Below are 28,000 nucleotides of genomic sequence, written 5' to 3'. Positions count from 1 at the left end.
CCTGCTTATGGCAGAGCCAACCATTATCAACCATCATACAAGGCAGCATCAATCATTACCAAGCATCATCCATGGCAGAGCCAGGACCCATTTACAGACATGTTAGCTATTGAATTTGGGCCGTGTGCACTGGTGAAGTTGTATTTTCACCACAGCGCAGTACCCAAAAGCAAGACAAGCTGAGCTGGTGATGGCGGAGTCTGTTCTTCTTTACTTGACATCTCAGATGCTACGACAGCCATATAAATGACCCATGTCTCTTGTATAAGATCTGCGCAAATAACATAAAGCTCCCATGCATTGTATATATATATATATAACTGTTGCATTTAGAGTGTAGTTTGTCTGTCAAATACCAACGGTTAGATTGTCACTTTGCCAGCCTGGCTCAAAACTAGTGTTGCAGCTTGGCCGTCCATTATCTAAACTGGCCGATTTTAATTTCCATTGAAATTAATGGAAAGTTGGAAATCTGCTCCCAGATATTGCAAATCAGACGTCAAATGCCAGACAATACACTTTGTTACAGCTGCAACGCAACCTTTAAGTAAGTATAAGAAAGTTAGTCACTTAATGTTGGGTGCTTCTCATCTAGAGCCTGAAAATGACAAGCATTTCCGAATGATATAGTTCCCATACCAAATAAAAATTAAACTCTGATTATTCTGAAGCTGTGTTTACTTAACAACAATTAAATTACTTGGGTTACAGATCCACCTTCACAGAATAATACATTATGCATTCTGTGGTGCAGCAAAGTACCATCCAATTTACTGTGAGTAACACCATGGAAGATCCATTAGTATATCTCAAACTCTGGATCTAGCATGAATTCTGTCTGGCACACTTATATACACAAATTTTTGTATCACACATGCAACTGATTGGCGTAAAATACATAATTCATAAAGTAACAACAAATCTTAACTGAAGGAAAATAGGTAAAAACACTACCAATAAGGAACTACTAAGAACATGTGAAAACAATAGATCAATTTTCAGCAAAATCTACTAATAAAGGAAAGGACAAGGAAAGCTAAACAACTCCAAACATTTGTTTGTAATTCTTTTGGTCACTATCTTGCTTTCTCCACAAAGCTGTGCATTCAATATTGGAAATAAAGTTTGCAATATAATAAAGACATAAACATTTCATCAATTAAAATAAATTATTAAACTTAAGTATGCAAGAGCATTTCATGTGTCTGAAATACCTCTTAATAGTGCTTTTCATTGGAGGCATGTCGTCCTCTGAAAAGCCCGAGGCTTGAGTTCCTAAAGTTCCACTCTGCCAGAAAGTCCCAACATGATTATGGACCAGAGTTCCCACCATGCACCATTGTAACATATATGCAAAGAGTCGAAGAGGAAAATTCCCAGCATCCACTACAAATGCCTTTGTTCTGAATCAAGTCAACCAAACCACATTTTGGAGCGTGGGGAGGAGGAGATTTTATGTGGCCATTCACAGAGTTGCCAAGACTTGCTCCTTGTAAGCACTACCCCTTCCAAACTATCCAGTGATGACAGAATGTTGCTGACAAAACAGGGAAGCCTTAATCTGCAGTGGTGAATACATGGGAACATAGGAATTGCAAGACAAAACAAGCCCAAGGTCCATCAAGTTTGCCTTCTACTACCCTGGTAGTCACATGATACCATGCTAATGGAATTGTTGACAAATTATGGTAATCGCTCTCTATCAATTAGTCTACAACAGACCCAGACATGAGGCGAGGAAAACCCCAGTGGTGGAAAACTTAGGGAATACTTTAAAGATAATTGTGAATTTGTTAATGTTCTTGTACAAAGCATCAAAACAATATAAAGAATGAACTTTTGAACTGTTTCTATGGTAGCTATTATTTATGTACCTACAACTACTGTATATCCATATTTATTTAATTCTGTAACCATAAAGGGTTATGTGAAGAGAATAATATTTTTATTATTATTTATCTGCAGTTGGGAAGGAAAATACTACAGACCAGAAATTGGCTCCTTCTTGGGGTGGGCTTCTGGCTTAAGGTCAGCGTTGGCACCAGAAATAGGGGCAGAATCCGGCTCCACTCCTTTAGTACAGGGTGATCAATTTCTAAACGAGGAAGGGTGCGTCCTTCTCCCACATGAACCCCATATCCCAACGGTAGTTTGGGGACGTGACTGAGAGTATTGTCGGGCTACCCCGGGTATCCCACAAATTGGCTCCAGCAGGAAAAAACTGAATGCAAGTTGATCCCAGAACGATCGATCACCGTTTGGCAACATGGGAGCAAAAGTTGCAATTGTCAGTGCACCAGAAATCTTCAACCTGAATGATACATGGCCCTCCTCTTCAGAGTGGCAGAGTACCACTCCAATATTTTGCTGGGTGAGCACCTTATTTTCGGAATGTGGGCGTCGCTGGCAAGGCCACCATTTATTGCCCATCCCTAGTTGCCCTTGAGAAAGTAGTGAGCTGCCTTCTTCTTGGTCACGTGGTGAAGGTACTCCCACAACGCTGTTAGGTAGGGAGTGCTAGGATTTTGACCCAGCGACGATGAAGGAACGGCGATATATTTCCAAGTCGGGATGGTGTGTGACTTGGAGGGGAACGTGCAGGTGGTGTTGTTCCCATGCACCTGCTGCCCTTGTCCTTCTAGGTAGTGGAGGTTGTGGATTTGGGAGGTGTTGTCGAAGAAGCCTTGGCGAGTTGTTGCAGTGCACCCTTTACGTAGTACGCACTGCAGCAATGTTTGAGGCAGTGATTGGGCTGCTGATCAAGTAGATTGCTTTGTCCTGGATGGTGTCGAGCTTCTTGAGTGTTGTTGGAGCTGCACTCATCCAGGAAAGTGGAGAGTATTCCATCACATTCCTGACTTGTGCCATGGAGAGGCTTAAGGGAGTCAGGAGGTGAGTCACCAACCGCAGAATACCCAGCCTCTGACCTGCTCTAGTAACCAGGCCATTTATGTGCTGGTCCAGTTGAGTTTCTGGTCAATGGCAACCCTTAGAATGTTGATGGTGGGGGATTCGGCGATGGTAATGCCGTTGAATGTCAAGGGGAGGCATTAGACTCTGTCTTGTTGGAGATGGTCATTGCCTGGTACTTGTCTGGCGCGAATGTTATTTGCCACTTATCAGCCCAATCCTGGATGTTGTCCAGGTCTTGATGCATGCAGACACGGACTGCTTCATTATCTGAGGGGTTGAGAATGGAACGGAACACTGCAATCATCAGCGAACATCCCCATTTCTGACCTTAAGATGGAGGGAAGGTCATTGATGAAAAAGCTGAAGATATTTGGGCCTAAGACGCTGCCCTGAGGAACTCCTGCAGCGTCGGTGTATTACACGCCCGGATGATCGCCCCAATATGTTAATGACCCCATCACTAGGGAAGTTCTGCCCCATCATACTCCCAGTGGTGCTGTTTTGCTACTGGAATTTCTATCCTTACTTATTTTGCAGGAACCAATTAATAAAAAACTTATTTCACTGTCTCCCACAATTTCTTTCCTAAACCTTTCAATGATGATGTGCACTCCTCCCCCACTGTAGCACTTCCATCACCCTGGAACAATATAACCACCAATTCACAGTAAAGCAACACCATGAGAGATATCCTAATAAATATTAGAGGCATATAGTCACCTATCACACTCCACGGCAGGTCATTTGACAGCTCAACTCGCTCTGACCTCTAGCCTCCGACCTCTCATTTTCCATCCAACTTTTCTTATTTCTCTATTTCAGTGATTTTCTACAGTTTTCTTTCTTGTTCCACCTACACTCCAAATATGTCGTCCTATATGCTCTTCCCCCTCCCCCCGGCTTCACTGTGTTGAAGTCAAGACTTATGCCACCGTCTCCTACACTAACTCATTCTTTTCCAGAACCCAAAAATGTGGAATTCCTTTCGTCCCTCAGCCTTCCCCCTCATCCTACATTCTGCAGGATTTAAGATCCAACCTGGGCATCACCTAAACCCTACTTCCTTTCTTACACTGTCATCTATCCTCCTGTTTTAAATCGTGCGAACATCCTGCGATATAGGCCTCGGCCCTTCATCTAGGTTTCTCAATTTTAAGTACACTGATCACTAACGTGCAACTTTGACATGAGCAAGAGGCCCAAAGGTCCACTGCACCACTCACTATGAGGCAGTAGCAAAGCAGAAACTCTGGAAATCTTCCTTCATTAATCTTATCTCATCAGTCGCTTTAGCCACATGTGAAATAACAAAGCCTCTCACTGACAGACTGATAAGGAGAAACATAACCACCCTATTCATTCCTGAATATCACACTATCCCAGTTAATCTTTAATAAACCCATTTTGTCCCTGCTAAGACTCACTATCATAATAATACTGTGCTGGTTTTGTCTGACCGGCCAGGGAGCTGAATGACATCTTACAATAAACAGTGAGCTTGTGCATTTACTGTCAAGTTACACACAGCCTCTCAGGCCAGCATCAATACCCAATCTCACACATTTATTTTGATGGATGTAAAGGATTTTAGTGTTGGGTAATGCAGGAACCAGTGTCAGCTGTACCTGACCTGCAGAGTGCTTGATGGAACAGTGTAAAGGGAGGTTTACCCTGTACCTAACCCCGTGTTGTACCTGACCATACACTGCTGGATGAAGCAGAATAGAGGGAGCTTTACTCTGTATCTAACTGTGCTGTGTACGGCCTGGACATACTTGATGTCAACACCGGGTGCCTGAGTGGAAATGATTCTGTTCTCCTGTATCACATAATTCATCTCTAAGAACAAAAAAAAACTCAAAGAAATTCAATGAAGCAAAACTTAAAAGGTCCTAGTAATTTCTGGTCTGTGCGGAGATAACTGATCTCAGCCAGAGAGCTTTTCAGCACTACAACTGGTCTCAGTAACTCTGGGTTTTGGCCAGGGTTTCTAGTCCACATCGTTATTGAGTGACTCCTACTAGAAGTGCACATGTGTGGATTTGGGTGATGACGGGTTCAGCCTCTAAGCTGTACAGACAGGGTGCTGAGCTTTGCAAGTGAGCAGATAGGCTCAGCCTGTCTGTACAGCTTAGATCACACACCTGTACAGCTCAGTCCTCCTGTCTGTACGGCTCAGTCCTCCTGTCTGTACGGCTCAGTCCTCCTGTCTGTACGGCTCAGTCCTCCTGTCTGTACGGCTCAGTCCTCCTGTCTGTACGGCTCAGTCCTCCTGTCTGTACGGCTCAGTCCTCCTGTCTGTACGGCTCAGTCCTCCTGTCTGTACGGCTCAGTCCTCCTGTCTGTACGGCTCAGTCCTCCTGTCTGTACGGCTCAGTCCTCCTGTCTGTACGGCTCAGTCCTCCTGTCTGTACGGCTCAGTCCTCCTGTCTGTACGGCTCAGTCCTCCTGTCTGTACGGCTCAGTCCTCCTGTCTGTACGGCTCAGTCCTCCTGTCTGTACGGCTCAGTCCTCCTGCCTGTACGGCTCAGTCCTCCTGCCTGTACGGCTCAGTCCTCCTGTCTGTACCGCTCAGTCCTCCTGCCTGTACGGCTCAGTCCTCCTGCCTGTACGGCTCAGTCCTCCTGCCTGTACGGCTCAGTCCTCCTGCCTGTACGGCTCAGTCCTCCTGCCTGTACGGCTCAGTCCTCCTGCCTGTACGGCTCAGTCCTCCTGCCTGTACGGCTCAGTCCTCCTGCCTGTACGGCTCAGTCCTCCTGTCTGTACGGCTCAGTCCTCCTGTCTGTACGGCTCAGTCCTCCTGTCTGTACGGCTCAGTCCTCCTGTCTGTACGGCTCAGTCCTCCTGTCTGTACGGCTCAGTCCTCCTGTCTGTACGGCTCAGTCCTCCTGTCTGTACGGCTCAGTCCTCCTGTCTGTACGGCTCAGTCCTCCTGTCTGTACGGCTCAGTCCTCCTGTCTGTACGGCTCAGTCCTCCTGTCTGTACGGCGCAGTCCTCCTGTCTGTACGGCTCAGTCCTCCTGTCTGTACGGCTCAGTCCTCCTGTCTGTACGGCTCAGTCCTCCTGTCTGTACGGCTCAGTCCTCCTGTCTGTACGGCTCAGTCCTCCTGTCTGTACGGCTCAGTCCTCCTGTCTGTACGGCTCAGTCCTCCTGTCTGTACGGCTCAGTCCTCCTGTCTGTACGGCTCAGTCCTCCTGTCTGTACGGCGCAGTCCTCCTGTCTGTACGGCTCAGTCCTCCTGTCTGTACGGCTCAGTCCTCCTGTCTGTACGGCTCAGTCCTCCTGTCTGTACGGCTCAGTCCTCCTGTCTGTACGGCTCAGTCCTCCTGTCTGTACGGCTCAGTCCTCCTGTCTGTACGGCTCAGTCCTCCGGCCCTCACAGCTCAGTCCTCCTGTCTGTACAGCTCAGACTCCCATAAAAGCCTAAAATTCACCTCTACCTCACCACCACCTCTCTCGACCCCTCCTCTGATTTGTCACGCTCCTTGTCCAACATCCAGTATTAGATGAGCAGAAATTTCCTCCAGTTAAATATTGGGAAGACCGAAACCATTGTCTTTGGTCCCCGCCACAAACTCCTTTCCCTAGCCACTGACTCCATCCTGCACTGTCTCAGGCTGAACCAGACTGTTCCTAACCTCAGCATCCTATTTGACCTTGTGCTGACCTTCTGACCCCGTATCCTATCCATCACCAAGATTGCCTACTTCTACCTCCGTAACATTGCCCGTTTCCACACCTGCCTCAGCTCATCTGCCGCTGAAACCCTCATCCATGTCATTGTTACCTCTAGACTTGGCTACTCCAATGCTCTCCTGGCCGGCCTCCCATCTTCCACCCTCCATAAACTTGTACTCATCCAAAACTCTGCTGCCCGTATCCTAACTCGCACCAAGTCCTGTTCACCCTGTGCTCGCTGACCTACATTGGCTCCCGGTCCAGAAATGCCTCGATTAAAAATTCTCATTCTTGTTTTCAAATCCCTCCATGGCCTCGCCCCTCCCTATCTCGTAATTTCCTCCAGCCCTAAAACCCTCCGAGATCTCTACGCTCCTTCAATTCTTGCCTCTTGCACATCCCCGATTTTAAATCGCTCCACCATTGGTGGCCGTGCCTTCAGCTGCCTAGGCCCTAAGCTCTGGAATTCCCTCCGTATACCTCTCCACCTCGCTACCTCTCTCCCCTCCCTTAAGACGCACCTTAAAACCTACTTCTTTGACCAAGCTTTTGGTCACCTGTCCTAATATCTCCTTATGTGGCTCAATGTCAAATTTTGTTTAATAGCGCCTCTGTGAAGTGCATTGGGATGTTTTACTACGTTAAAGGGGCTATATAAATGCAAGTTGTTGTTGTACCTCAGACTTTCCCCAGGGTCCCCCTGACCTTATGAAAGAAAGAAAGGACTTGCATTTATATACTGCCTTTCATCCTCATAAAATCCCAAAGCAATTCACAGCCAACGTCCTACCTCTGAAGTAGAGTTGTTATGTAGGCAAACACAGCAGCCTATTTTACATACAGGCAAGGTTTCACAAACAAGGATGAGATAAATGATCAGTTCAACTATTGTTTGTGGTGTTTGTTGAGGTATGAATGTTGGACAGGGCACCAGCAGAACTCTGCTGCTCTTTTTTGAATAGTCCCACAAAAAGCAATGAATAAAATGACTAGTTAATCTGTTTTGCATGGTGTTGGTTGATGGAAACCAGGACACAAGGAGAAATCCTTACTCTTCTCTGAAGATCACCATGGGATCTTTTACATCCACCTGAGTGGGCAGATAAGGCATCAGTTTAACAACCTTTCTGAAAGGTAGCACTTCCGACAATCAATACTCCCTCAGGACTGCACTGAAGCAACAGTCTAGATGATGTGCTGAAGTCCTGGAGTGGGGATTGAACCCACAACCTTTTGGCTCAGAGGTGAGAGAGCTACCACTGAGCGAAGCTGACATTTAGATCCCAAGCCTCTGCAGCCCATGAAAAGACAGTGAAAAACAAAGCTACCCACATCATAGAATCATAGAATGATACAGAACAGAAGGCGGCCATTCAGCCCATCATGCCTGTGCCGGCTCTTTGAAAGAGCTATCCAATTAGTCCCACTCCCCTGCCTTTTCCCCATAGCCCTGTAAATTTTTCCCCTTCAAGTATTTATCCAATTCCCTTTTCAAAGTTATTATTGAATCTGCTTCCACCACCCTTTCAGACAGTGCATTCCAGATCATAACAACTCGCTGCATAAAAAGAATTCTCCTCACCTCAACGCTGGTTCTTTTGCCAATTACATTAAATCTGTGTCCTCTGGTTACCGACCCTTCTGCCACTAGAAACAGTTTCTCCTTATTTACTCTATCAAAACCCTTCATGATTTTGAACATCTGTCAAATCTTCCCTTAACCTTCCCTGTTCTAAGGAAAACAACCTCAGCTTCTCCAGCCCCTTAATGTAACTGAAGTCCCTCATCCCTGGCACCATTCTAGTAAATCTCCTCTGCACCCTCTCTAAGGCCTTGACATCCTTCCTAAAGTGTGGTGCCCAGAATTGGACACAATACTCCAGCTGGGGCCTAACCAGTGATTTACAAAGGTTTAGCATAATTTCCTTGCTTTTGTACTTTATGCCTCTGTTTATAAAGCCAAGGATGCCAAACATCTTTTTAACAGTCTTCCAAACTTGTCCTGCCACCTTCAAAGATTTATGTACGTACACCCCCAGGTCTCTCTGTTCCTGCATAATGGGGACAGATGGTTAGAATCTTCCTTGTAGGTGGGGCAAGGGGGTAGGTTTTTGGTTTAGGCCTAAAACGGGCATGATATCTGCAGTGTGCCCACGGCGCCTGCCCAAGGTCAGTCGGGAGACGCAAACCAGTTTCACGTTTGGGCCTCATTTAAATTTTACCAGTGAGCTGCAGGTGCCAAACGGTTGCTCCGCTGCAGCTCGCCACTTTGTTGCTACGGAAAATCGGGCAGCATCTTCAGGGAGCTGGCTGACAGGTAGGGCCTACTAGGTTGGGGGTGGCCGGGGCGGGGTGGAGAACGGGCTGGCAGCAGGCAGAAGATTTTTGTGGGGCCAGAAAGGACACGAATGCTCCTTCTGTTCCCACAATAAAAAAGACTTACCTTTTCTAAGCAGCCTCCAACAGTCCCTTTAAGGACTGCTGATTAGGCCTCTCAACGCCTGGAAAAAGTGCAACTAGCACGCACTTTGCATTCGCCGCCATTTTTCGCCATGTAAATTCCAATCAGGGTCCTACAACTGGTGTTGGGCAGTGATTTGCGTATTTAAACAGCCTCCCACCTGTTTTGGGCGGCAGATTTTCCTCTGCCGGTCACCCTTTCTCCGGTGAGAAACAGGCGTCTATCAGTTGATAATTGCGTCCCCCACCCCCAACATTGAGTTTAATACCATCATTTAACCTCCCTCAACCTGCCCCTTCCCTGCAGTCACTCCACCCTGTTTATAAACTGCTATTGTTGCAAAAAGAACCACTGAAGTAAATCACGGCTGCGAGTCGTCTGTCGTTTGTGCATTAAGGGCAGGGTGGGCTGGCAACCATGGAGACCGTTTTATATCTGAATGCTTATGATGTCATAAAACTACTTGTTTACAACAAACATTTACAATGTTTGACCAAAGCAAGATACAGCAAATATTAACACGCAGAGGGAAAGGGGACAGGAACTGGACCGGAACTTTGTTATTGCAGTTATCCCATCAACCTTACTGGTTGGTTACCTCTGGTCGCTGCTGACCAGGGCACGTCTTCCTGAATAGGGTGTCTAAATTACAATGTACAAAAACAGCACACACCAGCAAAGGGCAAATCAGCCACAAAATGACCACATTACATAAACACTTGCACCCTGCCAACTGGAATAGCAGTCTGGAGGCAAGACTGTAACAGATAGTAGAATGGAAAGAGAGACAGGTAGAGAGAGAGAGCCTGTGCACTTGCACAGATGGAGAGACAAACACAGACAGAGATACTGTGCTTATACAGATAGGACACACACAAACACACACACACACACACACACACAGTGCATTTACACAGAAACTCACAAGGACGTTGCATACACACACGAATAAATGGAGACAGCTCAAGATGGACAGATATTTAGAGATAGAAATAGAGACAGATGGAGGGACGAAAAGAAAAATACCCAGTGCACACACAGATAGAGAGACACATTGAGATGAGAGCAAGAGGGAGACTGTGCATTTACACAGGTGGAAAGACAAACACAGACAGAGACATTGTGTGCTTACATAGATACAATAGAGAGAGAGTGCGAGACAAACAGAGGGAGGCAGCGTAAAGGAGACAGGTGACTAGATGGAGAGCCATACAGAGACTAAGGGTGAAGTTGCTGTTGTGGCATTAGAGGGGTGCTAGTATCACCAGTTCCCGACACACAGGTCTTGACAGACGTCGGCAACCCAAATATAAAGTTTCCAGATTCACTAAGTCTGGCTACTGATTAGACCCTGTTCATTACCAGGTCTACCCAGCAGTCAAACTAGTGAGTCTGGCAACTTTACATTGAGGTTGTCACTAGCTGCGTGAGACCCGTGCATTGGGAACTGGTGGCAATAGCCAGTGTAAGAGCAGCTTGAGACACAGAGATAGAGAGACAAACGGAGCCAACACAAGAGAAAGGCAGAAAGCAGTTTTGAAATTAGAGCAAATATATTCTAAACATTCTGTTTAAAAAAGACATCAACCTAAAATAGGGAATGTGCATAGAGCAAGACATCATTAACTGCCTTTATACTCTATGCATGTTTAAACTGTTCAGAGTTTTGTACAAAGCTTAAAAAGCAGTAACCCAGTACTGTATTAGTATTATACAGCATACCATATTCAAATCTGAATAGAAAACACAGATTATGAACTGCAGGTTCTTGCTGCACAGAGTCCTTTATAATTGTTGAACTAGGACAGCACCAGTGTGAAATTCAGTGCCCTGGAGTGATCACACCTCATCATCTGTGGGTGTTTGATTTTCAGATTGAATGAGTAATTTTTAGTTGCTCCTAAACTCCACCCACTGAGACCTCCAGTCACCTCACATTGACCCTTATCCATTGCATCTAATAGTCTCATTCAGGGTAACGCACAAAATAACAGAAGAATTTTTCAGAACCAAAAAAAAGGTCATTAGGCCCTTCTTAGTAGATCGACCTCACCTACCCACTTCTCATCATATTCTTCAATCCTTTCTCTCCCCGTAACATATTTAACTGTCCCTTGAAGTCTAGAACCCTTTGTGTAAAAATGTTCTACCCGACTTCCTTTCTTGTTCCAAACTCGCTAATTTTTATTATGTGTTCCTTGATATTTAGAAGCCTTTGTCAATTTTCCTGGGTCAATGTTGGGCGTCACCATTGAGCAGAAGCTTCACTGGACCAGCCATATCAACAATATGGCTATGATGGCAGGGCAGAGGCTGAGTACTCTGTGATGAGTGGCTCACCTCCTGACCTCTCAAAGTCTATCCACCATCTACAAGACTCAAGACAGAGTGTGATGGAATACTCACCACATGCCTGGATGAGTATAACTTAAACAACACTCAAGAAGCTGTACACATCCACAACACCATATAGTTCCCTTGGTCAGTGCCCCATCACTGGACTCAATATCCATCCACTTCCAGCACCACCGCACTATAGCTGCAGTATATCCTATCTGCAGGATGCACTGCAGCAACTCACCAAGCTTGCTTCGACAGAACCTCCTTCCTCTGTGACCTCAACTACCAAGAAGGACAAGAGCAGCTTGTGAACATCATCAGCTCCAAGTTCCCCTCCAAGTCATACACCATGCTGACCTGGACATATATCACCATTCCTTCATAGTAATTGGGACAAAATCTTGGAATTCCCTACCCATCTGGGACCACTTTCACCATCAGGGACTTTCTAAGATCTCCTTATCTAAGGAAGGTTATACTTGTCTTAGAGGCAGTGCAACGAAGGTTCACTAGATTGATTCCTGGGATGAGAGGGTTGTCCTATGGGGAGAGGTTGAGTAGAATGGGCCTGTACTCTCTGGAGTTTAGAAGAATGAGAGGTGATCTCATTGAAACATGTAAGATTCTGAGGGGGGTTGACAGGGTAGATGCTGAGAGGTTGTTTCCCCTGGGGCATAGTCTCAGGATAAGGGATCGGTCATTTAGGACCGAGAGGAGAAAAAATTTCTTCACTCAGAGGATTATGAATCTTTGGAATTCTCTATCCCAGAGGGCTGTGGATGCTGAGTCGTTGAATATGTTCAAGGCCGAGACAGATGGATTTTTGGACTCTAGGGGAATCAAGGGATGTGTGGATTGGGCAGGAAAGTGGAGTTGAGGTCGAAGATCAGCCACGATCTTATTGAATGGCGGAGCAGGCTCGAGGGGCCTTATGGCCTACTCCTGCTCCTATTTCTTATGTTTATGTTCTTCACCACAAGAACTGCAGTGATTCGAGGAGAAGTCCCATCACCACCTTCTCAGGGCAACTAAGGATGGGCAATAAATGCAGCTTTGCCAACATTGCCCACATCCCAAAAACATTTTTTTTAAATCCCCATCATATTTAATAATTAGATTGCCTCACAGTTTACTCCTTCTCAGAGGAACAGGAATTTCATGGATCTGATCTAACTTTTAGACAGTGGTAGCCCTACGTGCATGTTGCTTCACATTGTTGAAAATACTCTGTAACTATTATACAACACTTTCACCTGTACTAGGAGGGCACAGGATACAAGCAAAAATGGCAGTCATGGGTACCCATGGTCTTCAGAGCAGGAAAAAATGCTCTACAATTATCCCTGCTCTTAGTATTTTCTCTTGTTTTCTTTTTTCTCAATATCTTTACAGTATATATTCATCTGCTTCCAGATCTCTACCACTCTATGTCATTAGGCAGGTCAAACATGGCCTGGGTGAGTGAGCCTTCAATGCTTTCTCACTCCTGTGGAGAAACACTTGATGTGCAATGTGCCAAGTCATGGTGTAACATGATGCACGTTCAAGATTCTCTGAGCAGTTTGTGAGAACAGCAAGGAGGAAGGGGGAGAGAAAGAGACAGAGAGAGAGCTAGAGATAGAGAGAGAGAGAAAGAGAGAGATATAGATAGAGAGAAAGAGAGAGATATCGACAGAGAGAGAAAGAGAGATATCGAAAGAGAGAGAGAAAGAGAGAGATATAGATAGAAAGAGAGAGAAAGAGAGAGATATAGATAGAGAGAGAGAGAAAGAGAGAGATATCGACAGAGAGAGAGAGAAAGACATATCGATAGAGAGAAAGAGAGATATCGATAGAGAGAGAGAGAGATATAGATAGAGAGAGAGAAAGAGAGAGATATAGATAGAGTGAGAAAGAGAGAGATATAGATAGAGAGAGAGAAAGAGAGAGATATAGATAGAGAGAGAGAAAGAGAGAGATATCGACAGAGAGAGAGAGAAAGAGATATCATAGAGAGAAAGAGTGATATCGATAGAGAGAGATATAGATAGAGAGAGTGATATCGATAGAGAGAGAGAGAGATAGATAGAGAGAGAGAGATAGATAGAGAGAGAGAGAGAGAAAGAGAGAGATATAGATAGAGAGAAAGAGAGAGATATAGATAGAGAGAGAGAGATATATAGATAGAGAGAGAGAAAGAGAGAGATATCGACAGAGAGAGAGAGAAAGAGATATCATAGAGAGAAAGAGTGATATCGATAGAGAGAGAGAGAGATATAGATAGAGAGAGTGATATCGATAGAGAGAGAGAGAGATAGATAGAGAGAGAGAGAAAGAGAGAGATATAGATAGAGAGAGAAAGAGAGAGATATAGATAGAGAGAGAAAGAGAGAGATATAGATAGAGAGAGAGAGAGATAGATAGAGAGAGAAAGAGAGAGATATAGATAGAGAGAGAAAGAGAGAGATATAGATAGAGAGAGAGAAAGAGAGAGATATAGATAGAGAGAGAGAGAGATAGATAGAGAGAGAGAAAGAGAGAGATATAGATAGAGTGAGAGATATAGATAGAGAGAGAAAAAGAGAGAGATATCGACAGAGAGAGAGAAAGAGATATCGATAGAGAGAAAGAGAGATATCGATAGAGAGAGAGAGAGATATAGATAGAGAGAGATATAGATAGAGAGAGAGAAAGAGAGAGATATAGATAGAGAGAGAAAGAGAGAGATATAGATAGAGAGAGAGAGAAAGAGAGAGAAATAGATAGAGAGAGAGAAAGAGAGAGATATAGATAGAGAGAGAGAGAAAGAGAGATATAGATAGAGAGAGAGAAAGAGAGAGATATCGACAGAGAGAGAGAAAGAGATATCGATAGAGAGAAAGAGTGATATCGATAGAGAGAGAGATATAGATAGAGAGAGAGATATAGATAGAGAGAGAGAAAGAGAGAGATATAGATAGAGAGAGAGAAAGAGAGAGATATAGATAGAGAGAGAGAGATATATAGATAGAGAGAGAGAGAAAGAGAGAGATATAGATAGAGAGAGAGAGAAAGAGAGAGATATAGATAGAGAGAGAGAAAGAGAGAGATATAGATAGAGAGAGAGAGAAAGAGAGAGATATAGATAGAGAGAGAGAGAAAGAGAGAGATATAGATAGAGAGAGAGAGAAAGAGAGAGATATAGATAGAGAGAGAGAGAGAGAAAGAGAGAGATATCAACAGAGAGAGAGAGATATAGATAGAGAGAGAGAGAAAGAGAGAGATATAGATAGAGAGAGAGAGAAAGAGAGAGATATGGATAGAGAGAAAGAGAGAGATATCGACAGAGAGAGAGAGAAATAGAGAGATATGGATAGAGAGAAAGAGAGAGATATCGACAGAGAGAGAGAGAAATAGAGAGATATAGATAGAGAGAGAGAAAGAGAGAGATATAGATATAGATAGAGAGAGAGAGAGAAAGAGAGAGATATCGACAGAGAGAGAGAGAAAGAGAGATATCGATAGAGAGAGAGAAAGAGAGAGATATAGATAGAGAGAGAGAGAAGCACCTAGTTAATCCACACTATTAGTGTGCACTTCCAAGTATCCTATTAAGAGTGTGATCAACAATGGAGAGGGAGATACAAAAGAAAAAAATAAAATTAAATGAATTGCACAAGAATTTTCTTTCAAGACACAGTGCTGATTCAGACAGTGCAGTGACCGGACAGGACAGAGTCCTTCCTTGATAACCTGCTAATCTACTCCATAAAGAGCATAGCTGACCTCTTCCTTCATTACCACATGCAAACTGTCCTATGCCTCAAAGTATCAGGTCGGGCAAACCGATAATATGTCGAGTGCTCCTCTGACTTTCCTCTCTTGTTCCTCTTGAACTCTAAGTACACCACCTACATCTAAGATTCAATACAATGTCTCCTACTCTAAATCCCAAAGCTAATGAACAGAGGCCAATGAACTGTAATGCCTGCGCTGTCACTTTAATTGACATCTGCTAACAGCATACAGCGGAGATCAAATCTAGGATCTTCTGGTCAGTATGGCTCAATTCTATACGGGGCCGTGCTTTTAATCACTCAGCCATTACAGGCACTTGATTGATGCTTTCATCGAGTATTATAAACACCAGAGCTACTCACACTGGTATCATTGTGCTTAAAGGCCCCAAAGAGCGGCCTTTTCAAATGTCTGATAAGACCCATTAGAGCCGCATGCTTTTCACAGGCTGCACTTGTTGCAGTGGAGCTCCTTAAAGTCGAGGGGAGAGGGAGCCCACGAAATTCAATAACCCCGCCTAAAATCAGCGTAAAATATTCTAACATTCATTGATGAATTTCATGGGGTTGCCCTGTCTTCAGAGATTCCATGCAACAAATGCAGCCCATGAAAGACGTACAACTTACATAACACCTACCATAACAACATACAGGGCAGAGCAAAACATTAGAGACAGAAAGAAAAACTGCAAACAGCGGAAATACATGGCAGGTCAGTCAGCATCTGAAATAGAAAGGACAGATTGACATTCAGCATGTAGACCCTCAGAACCCTGAAGGGTCAGATGCTGAGAATCCTGGTGTGTATTTTTAGCAGGTTCTGTTTTTATTTTAAATGAGACATTAGTCGTACAGGATGACAGACAGTGTTAAGGTATATATGTAATGCTGACCTGTGTTGTAATGTCTGAAGGGGCCGTCTGCATAAGCCATTCTGGAGTGCGCTACCTCTTGGTCTGTGTACAAGTGAGAATAGATTGTAAACAAATTTAGCAGTTTTCATCACTTTCATTTTTTCTCCTCCTCCAGCTTCCTCCCCTCGTCACCTGAAGGCGCTGCCTCTTCCAGGGATACAGGTCCTCGAGTGTCAGTAGCCTTCTAGTACCTTACTTCAGTGCCTGTACTTCATGTAGGAGCCTAGACAGTCAACAGTCTATTCCATCCTGGATGGCACCATTCCTGCCCTCACCTGGTGCACACCTTCCAGCAGGGCTTATAGGATAATGATCAGGAGCAGGAATTCCCCTCCAAGTGAGCTGACTTGGCTGGGATCAATAAAGCCCGGGAACTGAATATGGGACTTCCTGGTTTAACCAGTTCTGCATGCCAACTAGACCAGGAACAGCCCTGAGTAACTGGGATTGACCCTCTCAGGTGGGCAGCAGGGTGAACCAATGCAACACGTCACTGAGTGGCAGGGTGCAACTGTACCTTTCCCTAAGCTATGAGTTTCTGATCTCAGACTGATCATTAGGGGGTTAGCAATAAGGAAAGGCCCAGGGAGGGAACACTGTACAGTGGGTGGTAAGCAGGCAGCGAAACTGCTGCTAAGCTCTCTGCCAATGCTGCTCTAAACCCAGCTACTGGGAGTTGCCTAAAAAGGGCTCAGCACTGCTCAGCAGGTCTCCTACATATTGCTGGGACCGGAAATTCTGTGGCTTGGGGGAATTACTGGGGTGAGCATATGTCCCCTTCCCTCAGTCTGCGGAATATTGCTCCAACCTAATATACTGGCACAACTACTCCCATTATACCCTTGGGTAACACTTTTAAATTGGGGTTCAGCAAGTTACCCTGCATACATCTAGTGTGAGCAGCAAGGCAGCAGCCTTGGAGCAGGCAGCCAAGCTGGTATGGCGGCCAGGGATGGTACTCAGCAAGGGAAGGAGGGAGAGTCTAAAGGCAAGGAGGAGAAAAAAACACAAATATTTTCATTAAATAACTGACAAGCTTAACCCTTCAGAACCTGCAGTACATTTCTACATCAAAAGATGATAATCTAACATAATCACAGTTTTCAAATCCCTCCATGGCCTCGCCCCTCCCTATCTCTATAACCTCCTCCAGCCCTACAACCCTCCGAGATCTCTGCGCTCCTCCAATTCTTGCCTCGTGCGCATCCTCGATTTTAATCGCTCCACCAATGGCGGCCGTGCCTTCAGCTGCCTAGGCCTTGAACTCTGGAATTCCCTCCCTAAACCTCTCCGCTTCTCTACCTCTCTCCTCCTTTAAAACGCTCCTTAAAATCTACCTCTTTCACCTGTCTTAGTATCTCCTTATGTGGCTCGGTGTCAAATTTTGTTCGATAATCGCTCCTGTGAAGCACCTTGGGACATTTTACTACATTAGAGGTGCTGTATAAATGCAAGTTGTTGTTTGAAATCCCCCCCGGACTACAGTGCACTAAAGCACTGGCTTTATTACAGTTTCTCCACTCCTCTCCTGAAGGCGCTGGCTCTTACTGGGGTCCAGTTCCAAGATCATCGGTCACCGTTCAGTACCTTGCCCCAAGTGACCATTGTGTGAGTTAAGACCCGGGGAGGGAGAATTGTACGAGGAGTGGAGGCGGGCAGGGAAGCCTCTGCCGATGGTGCTCTAAACCCACCTGTGAGTGTTGACAGACTCTTCAACCTTGGGGGTCATCAAAACTGACCCTGAGCCCCCTCATCCGACATCCACAGATGCACTTTCCTGCAGCAATCACTGGATAGCATTCAGGAGCAGGGACACTGGTTAATTTTTCCCTCACTAGCCCAGGGGTGTTGAAACTAATTTTAGCACTCCTATTGCTGCTCTGGCTGAGGTCAGATAACTCATCGTGAACCAGGGGTCAAACCTGAGCCCTCCTGGTCTTTATGACTCAGGAGAAAACCGAGGGAAACAAAAAACGCTTTCCATTTCACTCCATTCCTCTGATTCAGCCTCACAACAGCCACTTTAAATGATGCTGCATTCTCAGGTTTATCAGTGTTGCACCAAAGGAAGGGATGGAACGTTTGAAAACTGCACATTGTTAGAATGCCCCGAGGGCCGGGGGGAGCATTCAAGGGTCTCAGCTTCAGGGCCCTTTAGAAGAGGTCATCTTGATGCAAATCTTTCCTTGTTTATTTACAAACACAGCAATGATGTTAAGAGTGTTGAACTGCATTGTCCCATCACTTGAGGCCAGCTTGGCAAGAATGAGGCATGGCTCTTCTCCTTTTTGCTTTCCCAAACAAAAAAATAGTTTACCAAACCGTCTTTCATCACACGACCCACTTATAAATGGGGGTCTCAGCATCAGCTTCTCTCTTTAAAAGGGAGGCCTGATGGTAAGAGTCCAACTTTAGAAGGGATTCTGATAGTGAGAGTCTCTCTTTAAGCAGAGGTCCTGATAGTGAGAGTCCCTCTTTAAACAGAGGTCCTGATAGTGAGAGTCCCTCTTTAAACAGAGGTCCTGATAGTGAGAGTCTCTCTTTAAACAGAGGTCCTGATAGTGAGAGTCTCTCTTTAAACAGAGGTCCTGATAGTGAGAGTCCCTCTTTAAACAGAGGTCCTGATAGTGAGAGTCCCTCTTTAAACAGAGGTCCTGATAGTGAGAATCCCTCTTTAAACAGAGGTCCTGATAGTGAGAGTCCCTCTTTAAACAGAGGTCCTGATAGTGAGAGTCTCTCTTTAAACAGAGGTCCTGATAGTGAGAGTCTCTCTTTAAACAGAGGTCCTGATAGTGAGAGTCCCTCTTTAAACAGAGGTCCTGATAGTGAGAGTCTCTCTTTAAACAGAGGTCCTGATAGTGAGAGTCCCTCTTTAAACAGAGGTCCTGATAGTGAGAGTCCCTCTTTAAACAGAGGTCCTGATAGTGAGAGTCCCTCTTTAAACAGAGGTCCTGATAGTGAGAGTCCCTCTTTAAACAGAGGTCCTGATAGTGAGAGTCTCTCTTTAAACAGAGGTCCTGATAGTGAGAGTCTCTCTTTAAACAGAGGTCCTGATAGTGAGAGTCCCTCTTTAAACAGAGGTCCTGATAGTGAGAGTCTCTCTTTAAACAGAGGTCCTGATAGTGAGAGTCCCTCTTTAAACAGAGGTCCTGATAGTGAGAGTCCCTCTTTAAACAGAGGTCCTGATAGTGAGAGTCCCTCTTTAAACAGAGGTCCTGATAGTGAGAGTCTCTCTTTAAACAGAGGTCCTGATAGTGAGAGTCTCTCTTTAAACAGAGGTCCTGATAGTGAGAGTCCCTCTTTAAACAGAGGTCCTGATAGTGAGAGTCTCTCTTTAAACAGAGGTCCTGATAGTGAGAGTCCCTCTTTAAACAGAGGTCCTGATAGTGAGAGTCCCACTTTACAAGAGGTCTTGATGAAGGCACTTGCTTTTTTAAAAGGGGGTTCTGATGGTGAAGCTGCCTTAATGCACTGAATAATTTGGTATGAAAACATGAATTAAAAATAATATTTTAGTGCACACAGTGAAAACAGCTCCTAAGACTGCAATAGCCAACCGTTTTTACAGATAATAAAAAGAAAAAACTGCAATGCCGAAAATCTAAAACCAGAATAGAAAATTTCAAAACCACACCGCAGGTCAGTCGACAGCTGAAGAAAGATACTATCCAAAAGGTTAACTTGTTTTTTCTCTCTACAAATGCTAACTGACATGCTGTGTATTTCCAACATTTTCTGTCATGATAGGTAGTCAGACAATCCCGACTGAATAATTTCAATAAATGGCTGCATGTATTAATGAGAGACCGAGGAGATTGAGACATGTGTGCGAGAGAGAGATTGTGATGGAATATGTGAGAGGAAGCATGTGACAGTGACTGTGTGTGAAAGAGAGTGAGGCAGAGAAACAGCGCAAGCAACAGAGAAAGAGAGAGAGTACAACAGAGAGTATGTGAGAGACGTGCGAGACGAGGGATGCGTTGAGAGCATAATAAAACGAAGAAAGTGTGTGAGAGAAAGAACAAAATTGAAAGGGGAGGATATGTCAAAAAAGTTTAAATAGATGACGAGGAAAAGGACCAGATAAAAAGAAAAAGCAAATAGAGAAATAAAATAAAATAGAAAGGAGAAACGGAAGGAATAAAGCAGAAGAAGAAGATAGAGAAAAAAAGTCACAAGAGATGCAACAAACTTAATACTTTTTTTAGTTCTAACCCTCAAAGTGCTCCCCTCTCCAAAAAAAAGAACAGATTTAATACCAGCAGACAGAGTGAAAATCAGGGGGCAGAGTGAATACCAGGAGGCAGAGTGATTACCAGCAGATGGACAGAGTGAATACCAGGAGGCAGAGTGAATACCAGGGGACAGAGTGAATACCAGCAGATGGACAGAGTGAATACCAGGGGGCAGAGTGAATACCAGGAGGCAGAGTGAATACCAGCAGATGGACAGAGTGAATACCAGGAGGCAGAGTGAATACCAGGGGACAGAGTGAATACCAGCAGATGGACAGAGTGAATACCAGGAGGCAGAGTGAATACCAGCAGATGGACAGAGTGAATACCAGGAGGCAGAGTGAATACCAGCAGATGGACAGAGTGAATACCAGCAGATGGACAGAGTGAAAATCAGGGGGCAGAGTGAATACCAGGAGGCAGAGTGAATACCAGGGGGCAGAGTGAATACCAGGGGGCAGAGTGAATACCAGGGGGCAGAGTGAATACCAGGAGGCAGAGTGAATACCAGGAGGCAGAATAAATACCAGCAGATGGACAGACTGAATACCAGTAGGCAGAGTGAATACCAAGAGGCAGAGTGAATACCAGCAGGTGGACAGATTGAATACCAGGAGGCAGAGTGAATACCAAGAGGCAGAGTGAATACCAGGGGACAGAGTGAATACCAGCAGGTGGACGGAGTGAATACCAGGGGGCAGAGTGAGTACTAGCAGATGGACAGAGTGAATACCAGGGGGCAGAGTGAATACCAGCAGATGGACAGAGTGAATACCAGGAGGCAGAGTGAATACCAGGAGGCAGAGTGAATACCAGCAGATGGACAGAGTGAATACCAGGAGGCAGAGTGAATACCAGGAGGCAGAGTGAATACCAGGGGGCAGAGTGAATACCAGGGGACAGAGTGAATACCAGGAGGCAGAGTGAATACCAGCAGATGGACAGAGTGAATACCAGGGGGCAGAGCGAATACCAGCAGGTGGACAGAGTGAATACCAGGGGGCAGAGCGAATACCAGCAGATGGACAGAGTGAATACCAGGGGGCAGAGCGAATACCAGCAGATGGACAGAGTGAATACCAGCAGATGGACAGAGTGAATACCAGGGGGCAGAGCGAATACCAGCAGATGGACAGAGTGAATACCAGGGAGCAGAGTGAATATCAGTGGACAAAATATTAAACATCAGTCCTGGACTACCAGTCAGTAGTATTTTCTCAATAAAATACCCATCGTTAAAAAGATTTGTTTTAATTTTTTTATAGTAGTCACTGGGGATAATATTTTTGATAAAGCTTGTCATTAGTTATTAGCAATTTACAAATCCACCAGCTACAAATTCCATAAGAGAGATCATTAATATATTACTGAGAAACTGAGGCGAATGGGAAAGAGAAGTATATGAAAGACAGATAGAGGGAAAGATAGGACACTGATTTGCTCTGTTGAAAGTGTCTCTGTACCTGAGGAAAAGTTGCAATTATTATTTATAATGTTTTAAATGCAAATAGGGTGTTAGCAGCAAGCATTTCTTCTGAGCTGTGATAATTTAACTCTTAGGGTCCAGCAGATAGCTGTAGAGTGTAATATGCAGGCAACAGATCAAAATTTCACAGATGGTTATGCATTTCACGCTGCCCAGCGACAAAGCAGCTCTGCTCACAGACAATTGTGCACGTGCCTAGTCCCTAGCTGGTTAAATTGGTTATGTTACAAGGTAACATGGAGACACTGTTAGCAAAATAAACTTTATTGCTAGGAATGTAATTTCTTTACTAACATCAGACTAATTCCAAATTAAGTTTAAAAACTCCCCAGACTGATAAATGGATCACCTGAGCACTTTAAATGTAGCTTCATACTGCACTGGAGTTATATTATACTTGGTGCAAAGACCAGAAAGAAAAAAATACTTGCATTTATATAGCACCTATCACAGTGACATATCTCAAAGCATTTCAGACAAAGTAGAAAAGTCACCCGGTCCAGATGGGATGCATCCCAGGTTACTGAGGGAAGTTAGGGTGGAAATTGCAGAGGCTCTGGCCACAATCTTCCAATCCTCCTTAGATATGGGGACAGTGCCGAAGGATTGAGGATTGCAAATGTTACACCCCTGTTCAAAAAAGGGGACAGGGATAAACTGGCTGTTACATGCCAGTCAACCTAACGTCAGTGGTGTGGGAACTTTTAGAGACAATAATCTGGGACAAAATTAATTGGCACTTGGAAAATTATGGGCTAATAAATAAAAGTCAGCACAGATTTGTTAAAGGAAAATCGTGTTTGACTAACTTGATTGAGTTCTTTGATAAAGTAACGGAGAAGGTTGATGAGGGTAGTGCAGTTGACGTTGTGTATATGGACTTTCAAAAGGCATTTGATAAAGTATCACATAATAGACTTGTAAGCAAAATTAAAGCCCATAGGATTAAAGGGAGAGTGGCAGCGTGGATACAAAATTACAAAAGAAGCAGAGAGTAGTGGTGAATGGTTGTTTTTCAGATTGGAGGGAAGTATACAGTGGTGTTCCCCAGGGGTCAGTATTAGGACCACTGCTCTTTTTGATATATATTAATGACCTGGACTTGGGTATACAGGATATAATTTCAAAGTTTGCAGATGACACGAAACTCGGAAATGTCAACAATTTGGGGGACAGTAACAGACTTCAGGAGGACATAGACAGACTGGTGAAATGGGCAGGCACATGGCAGATGAAAATTAACAGAGAGAAGTGCAAAAGGATACATTTTGGTAGGAAGAACGAGGAGAGACAATATAAACTAAATGGTACAATTTTAAAGGGAGTGCAGAAACAGAGATCCTGGGGCTGTATGTACACAAATCTTTGAAGGTGGCAGGACAAGTTGAGAAGGCCATTAAAAAAGCATATGGAATCCTTGGCTTTATAAATAGAGGCATAGTGTACAAAAGCAAGGAAGTTATACTAAACCTTTATAAAACACTGGTTAGGCCTCAGCTGGAGTATTGTGTTCAATTCTGGGCACCACACTTTAGGAAGGATGTTAAGGTCTTAGAGAGGGTGCAGAAGAGATTTACTGGAATGGTGCCAGGGATGAGGGACTTCAGTTATGTGGAGAGACTGGAGAAGCTGGGGTTGTTCTCCTTAGGACAGAGAAGGTTAAGAGGAGATTTGATAGAGGTGTTCAAAATCATGAACAGTTTTGATAGAGTAAATAAGGAGAAACTGTTTCCAGTGGCAAAAGGGTCAGTAACCAGAGGATACAGATTTAAGGTTTTTGGCAAAAGAGCCAGAGGCGACATAAAGAAACATTTTTTTATGCAGCTGTAATGATCTGGAATGTACTGTCTGAAAGAGTGGTGGAAGCAGATTTAATAGTAAATTTCAAAAGGGAATTGGATAATTACTTGAAGATGAAAAAATGTACAGAGCTATGGAGAAAGAGCAGGGGAGTGTGACTAATTAGATAGGTCTTTCAAAGAGCTGGCACAGGCATGATGGGCCAAATGGCCTCCTTCTGTGCTGTACCATACTATGATACTGTGATACAAAGAACTACATTTAAAGTGCAGGGACCTGCGCAGTATACGCAAATACAGCACCCATTCTGTGCTAGCAACACCCCACAAACAGCAATCAGATGACTGGCCTGTTCATCTGTTTTTGGTGGTGTTGGCTGCTGGAGGAATGTTGGCCGGTACATCAGGAGAGCTCCCTGCTCCTCTTCAAATATTGCCATGGGATCTTTAACAACCACCTAAACCACCAGAACAGGGGACGAGAGCTCAGGTTAACGTCTCATCCCAAGCAAAGGAAGGTCTCATGCCCATTGGGTACAGTGCGGCTGGGAGACAGATGGCCGATGAATCCCAAGTTATACTGTCACTTTCACATTGAGGCTCATCTGAAACTGCTCTGTGTCAATGAATGCACGGTTAAATAGGCCAGTCTCACTGGTAACACAGAGAGAACTGCGTCCAAAAATAAATTGTCAGCCTAGGATTAAAATACTCAGTAACAGATTTCAGTCACAGTGGTCACTCTTAAAGCTGGGGTGTATAGCGACAATTTTAAAAAATGTTGGAGTTTTCAGAATTAACCCTCTGTTCATTTGTAGAGATAAAGAAAATAGGTGTGAGTGCTGGGAATCTGAAAGAAAAACAGAAACGCTGAAAATACATCTGAAAAAAGAAATACGGGTTAATGTTTCATGGCAGGTCCTTGTTAAACAAAAAATATCAAATGTTGAGTCTTCGAAACAAGAATATTTCACTTTCATTTTAAAATTAAATCGCCTTTCTAAATAAATTCAGATTTGGTGCTGATGAAGGGTTTCCGTTCGAAACATTAACCTGCATTTTCTTTTATGGATGCTAACTACTTGTGTACTTCTAGCAATTTCTATATTTGATTGTTGTCACTGGGTTTATGAGAAAATGATCATACATTAACCAATATGCTTTCATGCTGTCCGATACGCTTTTTGTCTGATACTCTTAATGCACCACCTCAAATTACTCCTACTGATCCCACCACCAGTGACAGATCTGTAACCAACAGCACCTCACCCTGGCGTTATTCAGCTCAAAACACTCTCTCCTGACAAATGTTGGACACCTCTCTGTGCAAAGCTAATTGTTAACACTCACGAGACCGATTGTTAGGATTTCTCCAAGATATCAGACTGCAATATCCATTCCCATGTTATAGACCCTCGCCAGGAATTTCCTCAGGCCTTCTCCCCATCGGCCGAAGATCACCAGAAACCCTGCTTACACATCTACCTGGGGTTTCTGCCAATCTTCCGCCAAAGTTACAGCAGCCGATTGGGAGAACCCCCCACTGAAGAAACTCCCGGTGCCTGTCTACACGTTCTGAAACCGACAACCAGTTGGAGGCAACTGTTTACTCTCTGTAAAGCCCAACCCGTTCATAGAATGATACAGCACAGAAGGAGCCCATTTGGTTCATCGTGCCTGTGCCTGCTCTTTGAAAGAGCTATCCAATTAGTCCCACTCCCCCGCTCTTTCCCCATAATCCTGCAAATTTTTCCTTTTCAAGTATATTTCCAATTCCTTTTTGAAAGTTACTATTGAATCTGCTTCCACCACCATTACAGGCAGTGAATTCCAAAACTCGGATACTGCTCTGTTATATGGGGAAGCTTGTTGTCTGATCGGCAATTTCTCTCTCACCTTTACTCCGCAACCTCTTGCTCTTTTTCTTTGTTGCATCTTTCCTTGTCTCCTCTATTTAGTCAACGCTATTGCAGTCGGTGCTCCTCTGAACTTACCTCTCCTATTCTTCCTAAGTTCTAAATATCCATTCCCACATGTCCTTCCTTCTCCCCATATCCTCACTTTGTTGAAGTCAAGACTTGTTTTGCCATCTCCGACCTTAACTCATTCTTTTCCGGCACTTCAAAGTTGTAGAACTCCTCACCTCCTTCAGTCTTACCTTCCCCCTCCAATCCACAGACTTTAAAAAATCCAACCTTGCTGCCACCTCATCATTAATTCCTCATCTTCTCATATACTCATGGTCCTGTCTTGTCCTATTGGTATTGGTCTTCCACTTAGGTTTCCCAATAATAAAAAAAGGATGATTTGTTTTTTCCCCTGAACAACTCCTACAAGAATCCAAGTATCAAGTGCCCCAAACCGGTCAATAAAACAGAAATCAGCCACTGCAGCCCTCGAAAGTTAAATCGTATCATCCCAAAGCAACTCTACTGAAGGAAGCAGGCAGATTGCCTGAGGTTTTCTAGAATATTCCTGTCCTCTTGGTTGTGCGCTGTCTGGTAAGGAGTTGGGTACAGTTGGTGATCATTGGCCCAGGCAGGGCCTGTAACACTAAATACAATCTAAAGCTGTCTCTTTAATTAACACGGGCAGCAAATCAAATGAGCTCTTACAATTAGGAACCTTTCAGCAAATGTTTCTAAAAACTTTTAAATAAACGTGGCTGTTAGGATTTCCTCCCTCTTTACCCGCATAAAAGCTGCTCGCTAGAATAATGTTTCTAACTCAATTTTATTTTAATAAATTATATCCTTTTATTTAACCTCAAATTATCTCACACTCCTTAACATTTCCAGTTGGAAGAAATTAAATAAATTATGCTCGTCACCTGTCTGCGGTGTTCTCTCTCTCCTCAACCACTGTCACTTTAAGTCTAACAGAAAGACCTCTCTCCACCAGCTCTGGTTTTCTGTTTCAGCCCCAAACTCCCTCGATCATTGCAGTTTAACGCTGTGCCCGAGAGTTGCAGGGAGTTAGAAGGGGGATTAGTGTATGTGCGAGAGAGTCAGAATCGGAGTCATATGCTCGCTCTGTACCAGCTAGGCTGACAACCTGACAGTCACACTTTCCCAAAGCAGATTAATATAAAAAAAATACATGTGGAAATCTCAAACTTAATTCCAGCTATAAAACGATCAAATCTCACAACCACAAGAAGCAAAATAAGGACATTAGGGCAAGACAGTGAACGAAGGCGACCAGAAGGTTTGTTTTTAATGAACGAAATCCAGAAAGTTTAGGGAAACTTGAAAAGTAATTTTTTTTCAATAAATATCCCACTGTAGAAAACAATACCCAATCAAATCTCGATTTATGTCAAACAGATGAGAGGTTTGCAAGTTCCATAAACTTTTAAGAATAGATATACAAATGTTTTTTTAAATGTCCATCGGAATCCGATATTTGGTTAGAATTTATCAAACACGTTAAGTCGGGTACTTTTTACAACTTTGTTTTGTTAAATAAATATATATTCAATGCTGCAAAACAGCAGAAATGATTTTATATCAAACTTAGTTTCGCTTCTCGTATCGAGGTCTGGGCAAAGCAGAAGCAATTCATTCAAATAAATATTTAGCTCCAAATAAATTGTTTTAAAACGTTCTGATACACTTTAAACACACACAGACAGAGGCGTACACAATAAGAAACTCCCAGCACAGACAGCACCCGTCCTATCTCGGACCCTTCACTCCTTTTCGGCTTTTACTTTTGTCGTCTCGTTTTCCCGTAGATCGCAGCCATTTTTTGACATATATTAAAAAAAATATATATAACCGATCTGAGTCTCTTAGGATTTTTAAAAAAAAATCTGAGGGAATATTCCCCAATTTTTTTTTACCTTCAAAAAAGCGTTGCAAAGCTTCAGTCTCGTCAACCACTTCCATTTCTCTGTTAGCTAGCGGCTGCTCCCCGACACATCCATGTAAAGAGATCGCCTGCTTCCCAGGGCTTCAAAACATCAGGCAATTCCCACACAACAACAACAAAAAAAAATACAAGCAAAGATTCAACCGAAGGGGATAACAAAAGTGGAACCCCCTTTCTAGCGCCTCCAGTAATCCACGATCTCGCACCTCCTCAATGTACCTGCGGGAGGTCAGTTTCACGAGTCAATTTCGTGCTGGCCAACTCCTCTGATCAGTTTCAAAAAACCAAACTTTCTCTTTTATTTTGTTTTGGCTGAAACTTCAGCACTGATATAATGTCAGACCTGGGCATTTATACCTGTCACTTCTTCAAGAACATAAGAGGGTGCACACTGAGGATAAAAAAAAATAAACGTTTCTCCTTTAATAAACCGAAAGTACTGGCCAGGATTCCCGGCTCAGATTCCTCCCTCTCCACCACCCCCCCCCCCCCCCCCTCTTTCGATGGAATTTTTTTTCTCTCTCTCCAGTTATCGCTCTGCCGG

At 44.0% G+C, this 28,000-nt stretch overlaps 1 protein-coding gene across 1 annotated transcript in view; it reads right to left on the bottom strand.

Moving 5' to 3' along the window:
- myrf (myelin regulatory factor) overlaps positions 1-28,000 on the bottom strand; it is a 277,298-nt gene that overhangs the window by 232,768 nt on the left and 16,530 nt on the right. The window contains exon 2 of the mRNA XM_067993584.1: positions 16,043-16,105. Coding sequence (XP_067849685.1) covers positions 16,043-16,105 — 63 coding nt within the window. The remainder of the gene's footprint in view (positions 1-16,042; positions 16,106-28,000) is intronic.

The sequence above is a fragment of the Heptranchias perlo genome, chromosome 12, assembly GCF_035084215.1.
Source record: "Heptranchias perlo isolate sHepPer1 chromosome 12, sHepPer1.hap1, whole genome shotgun sequence".
NCBI lineage: Eukaryota > Metazoa > Chordata > Chondrichthyes > Hexanchiformes > Hexanchidae > Heptranchias > Heptranchias perlo.
The sequence above is the reverse complement of the archived record's forward strand: the minus strand, read 5'-3'. Positions and strand labels throughout refer to the sequence as shown.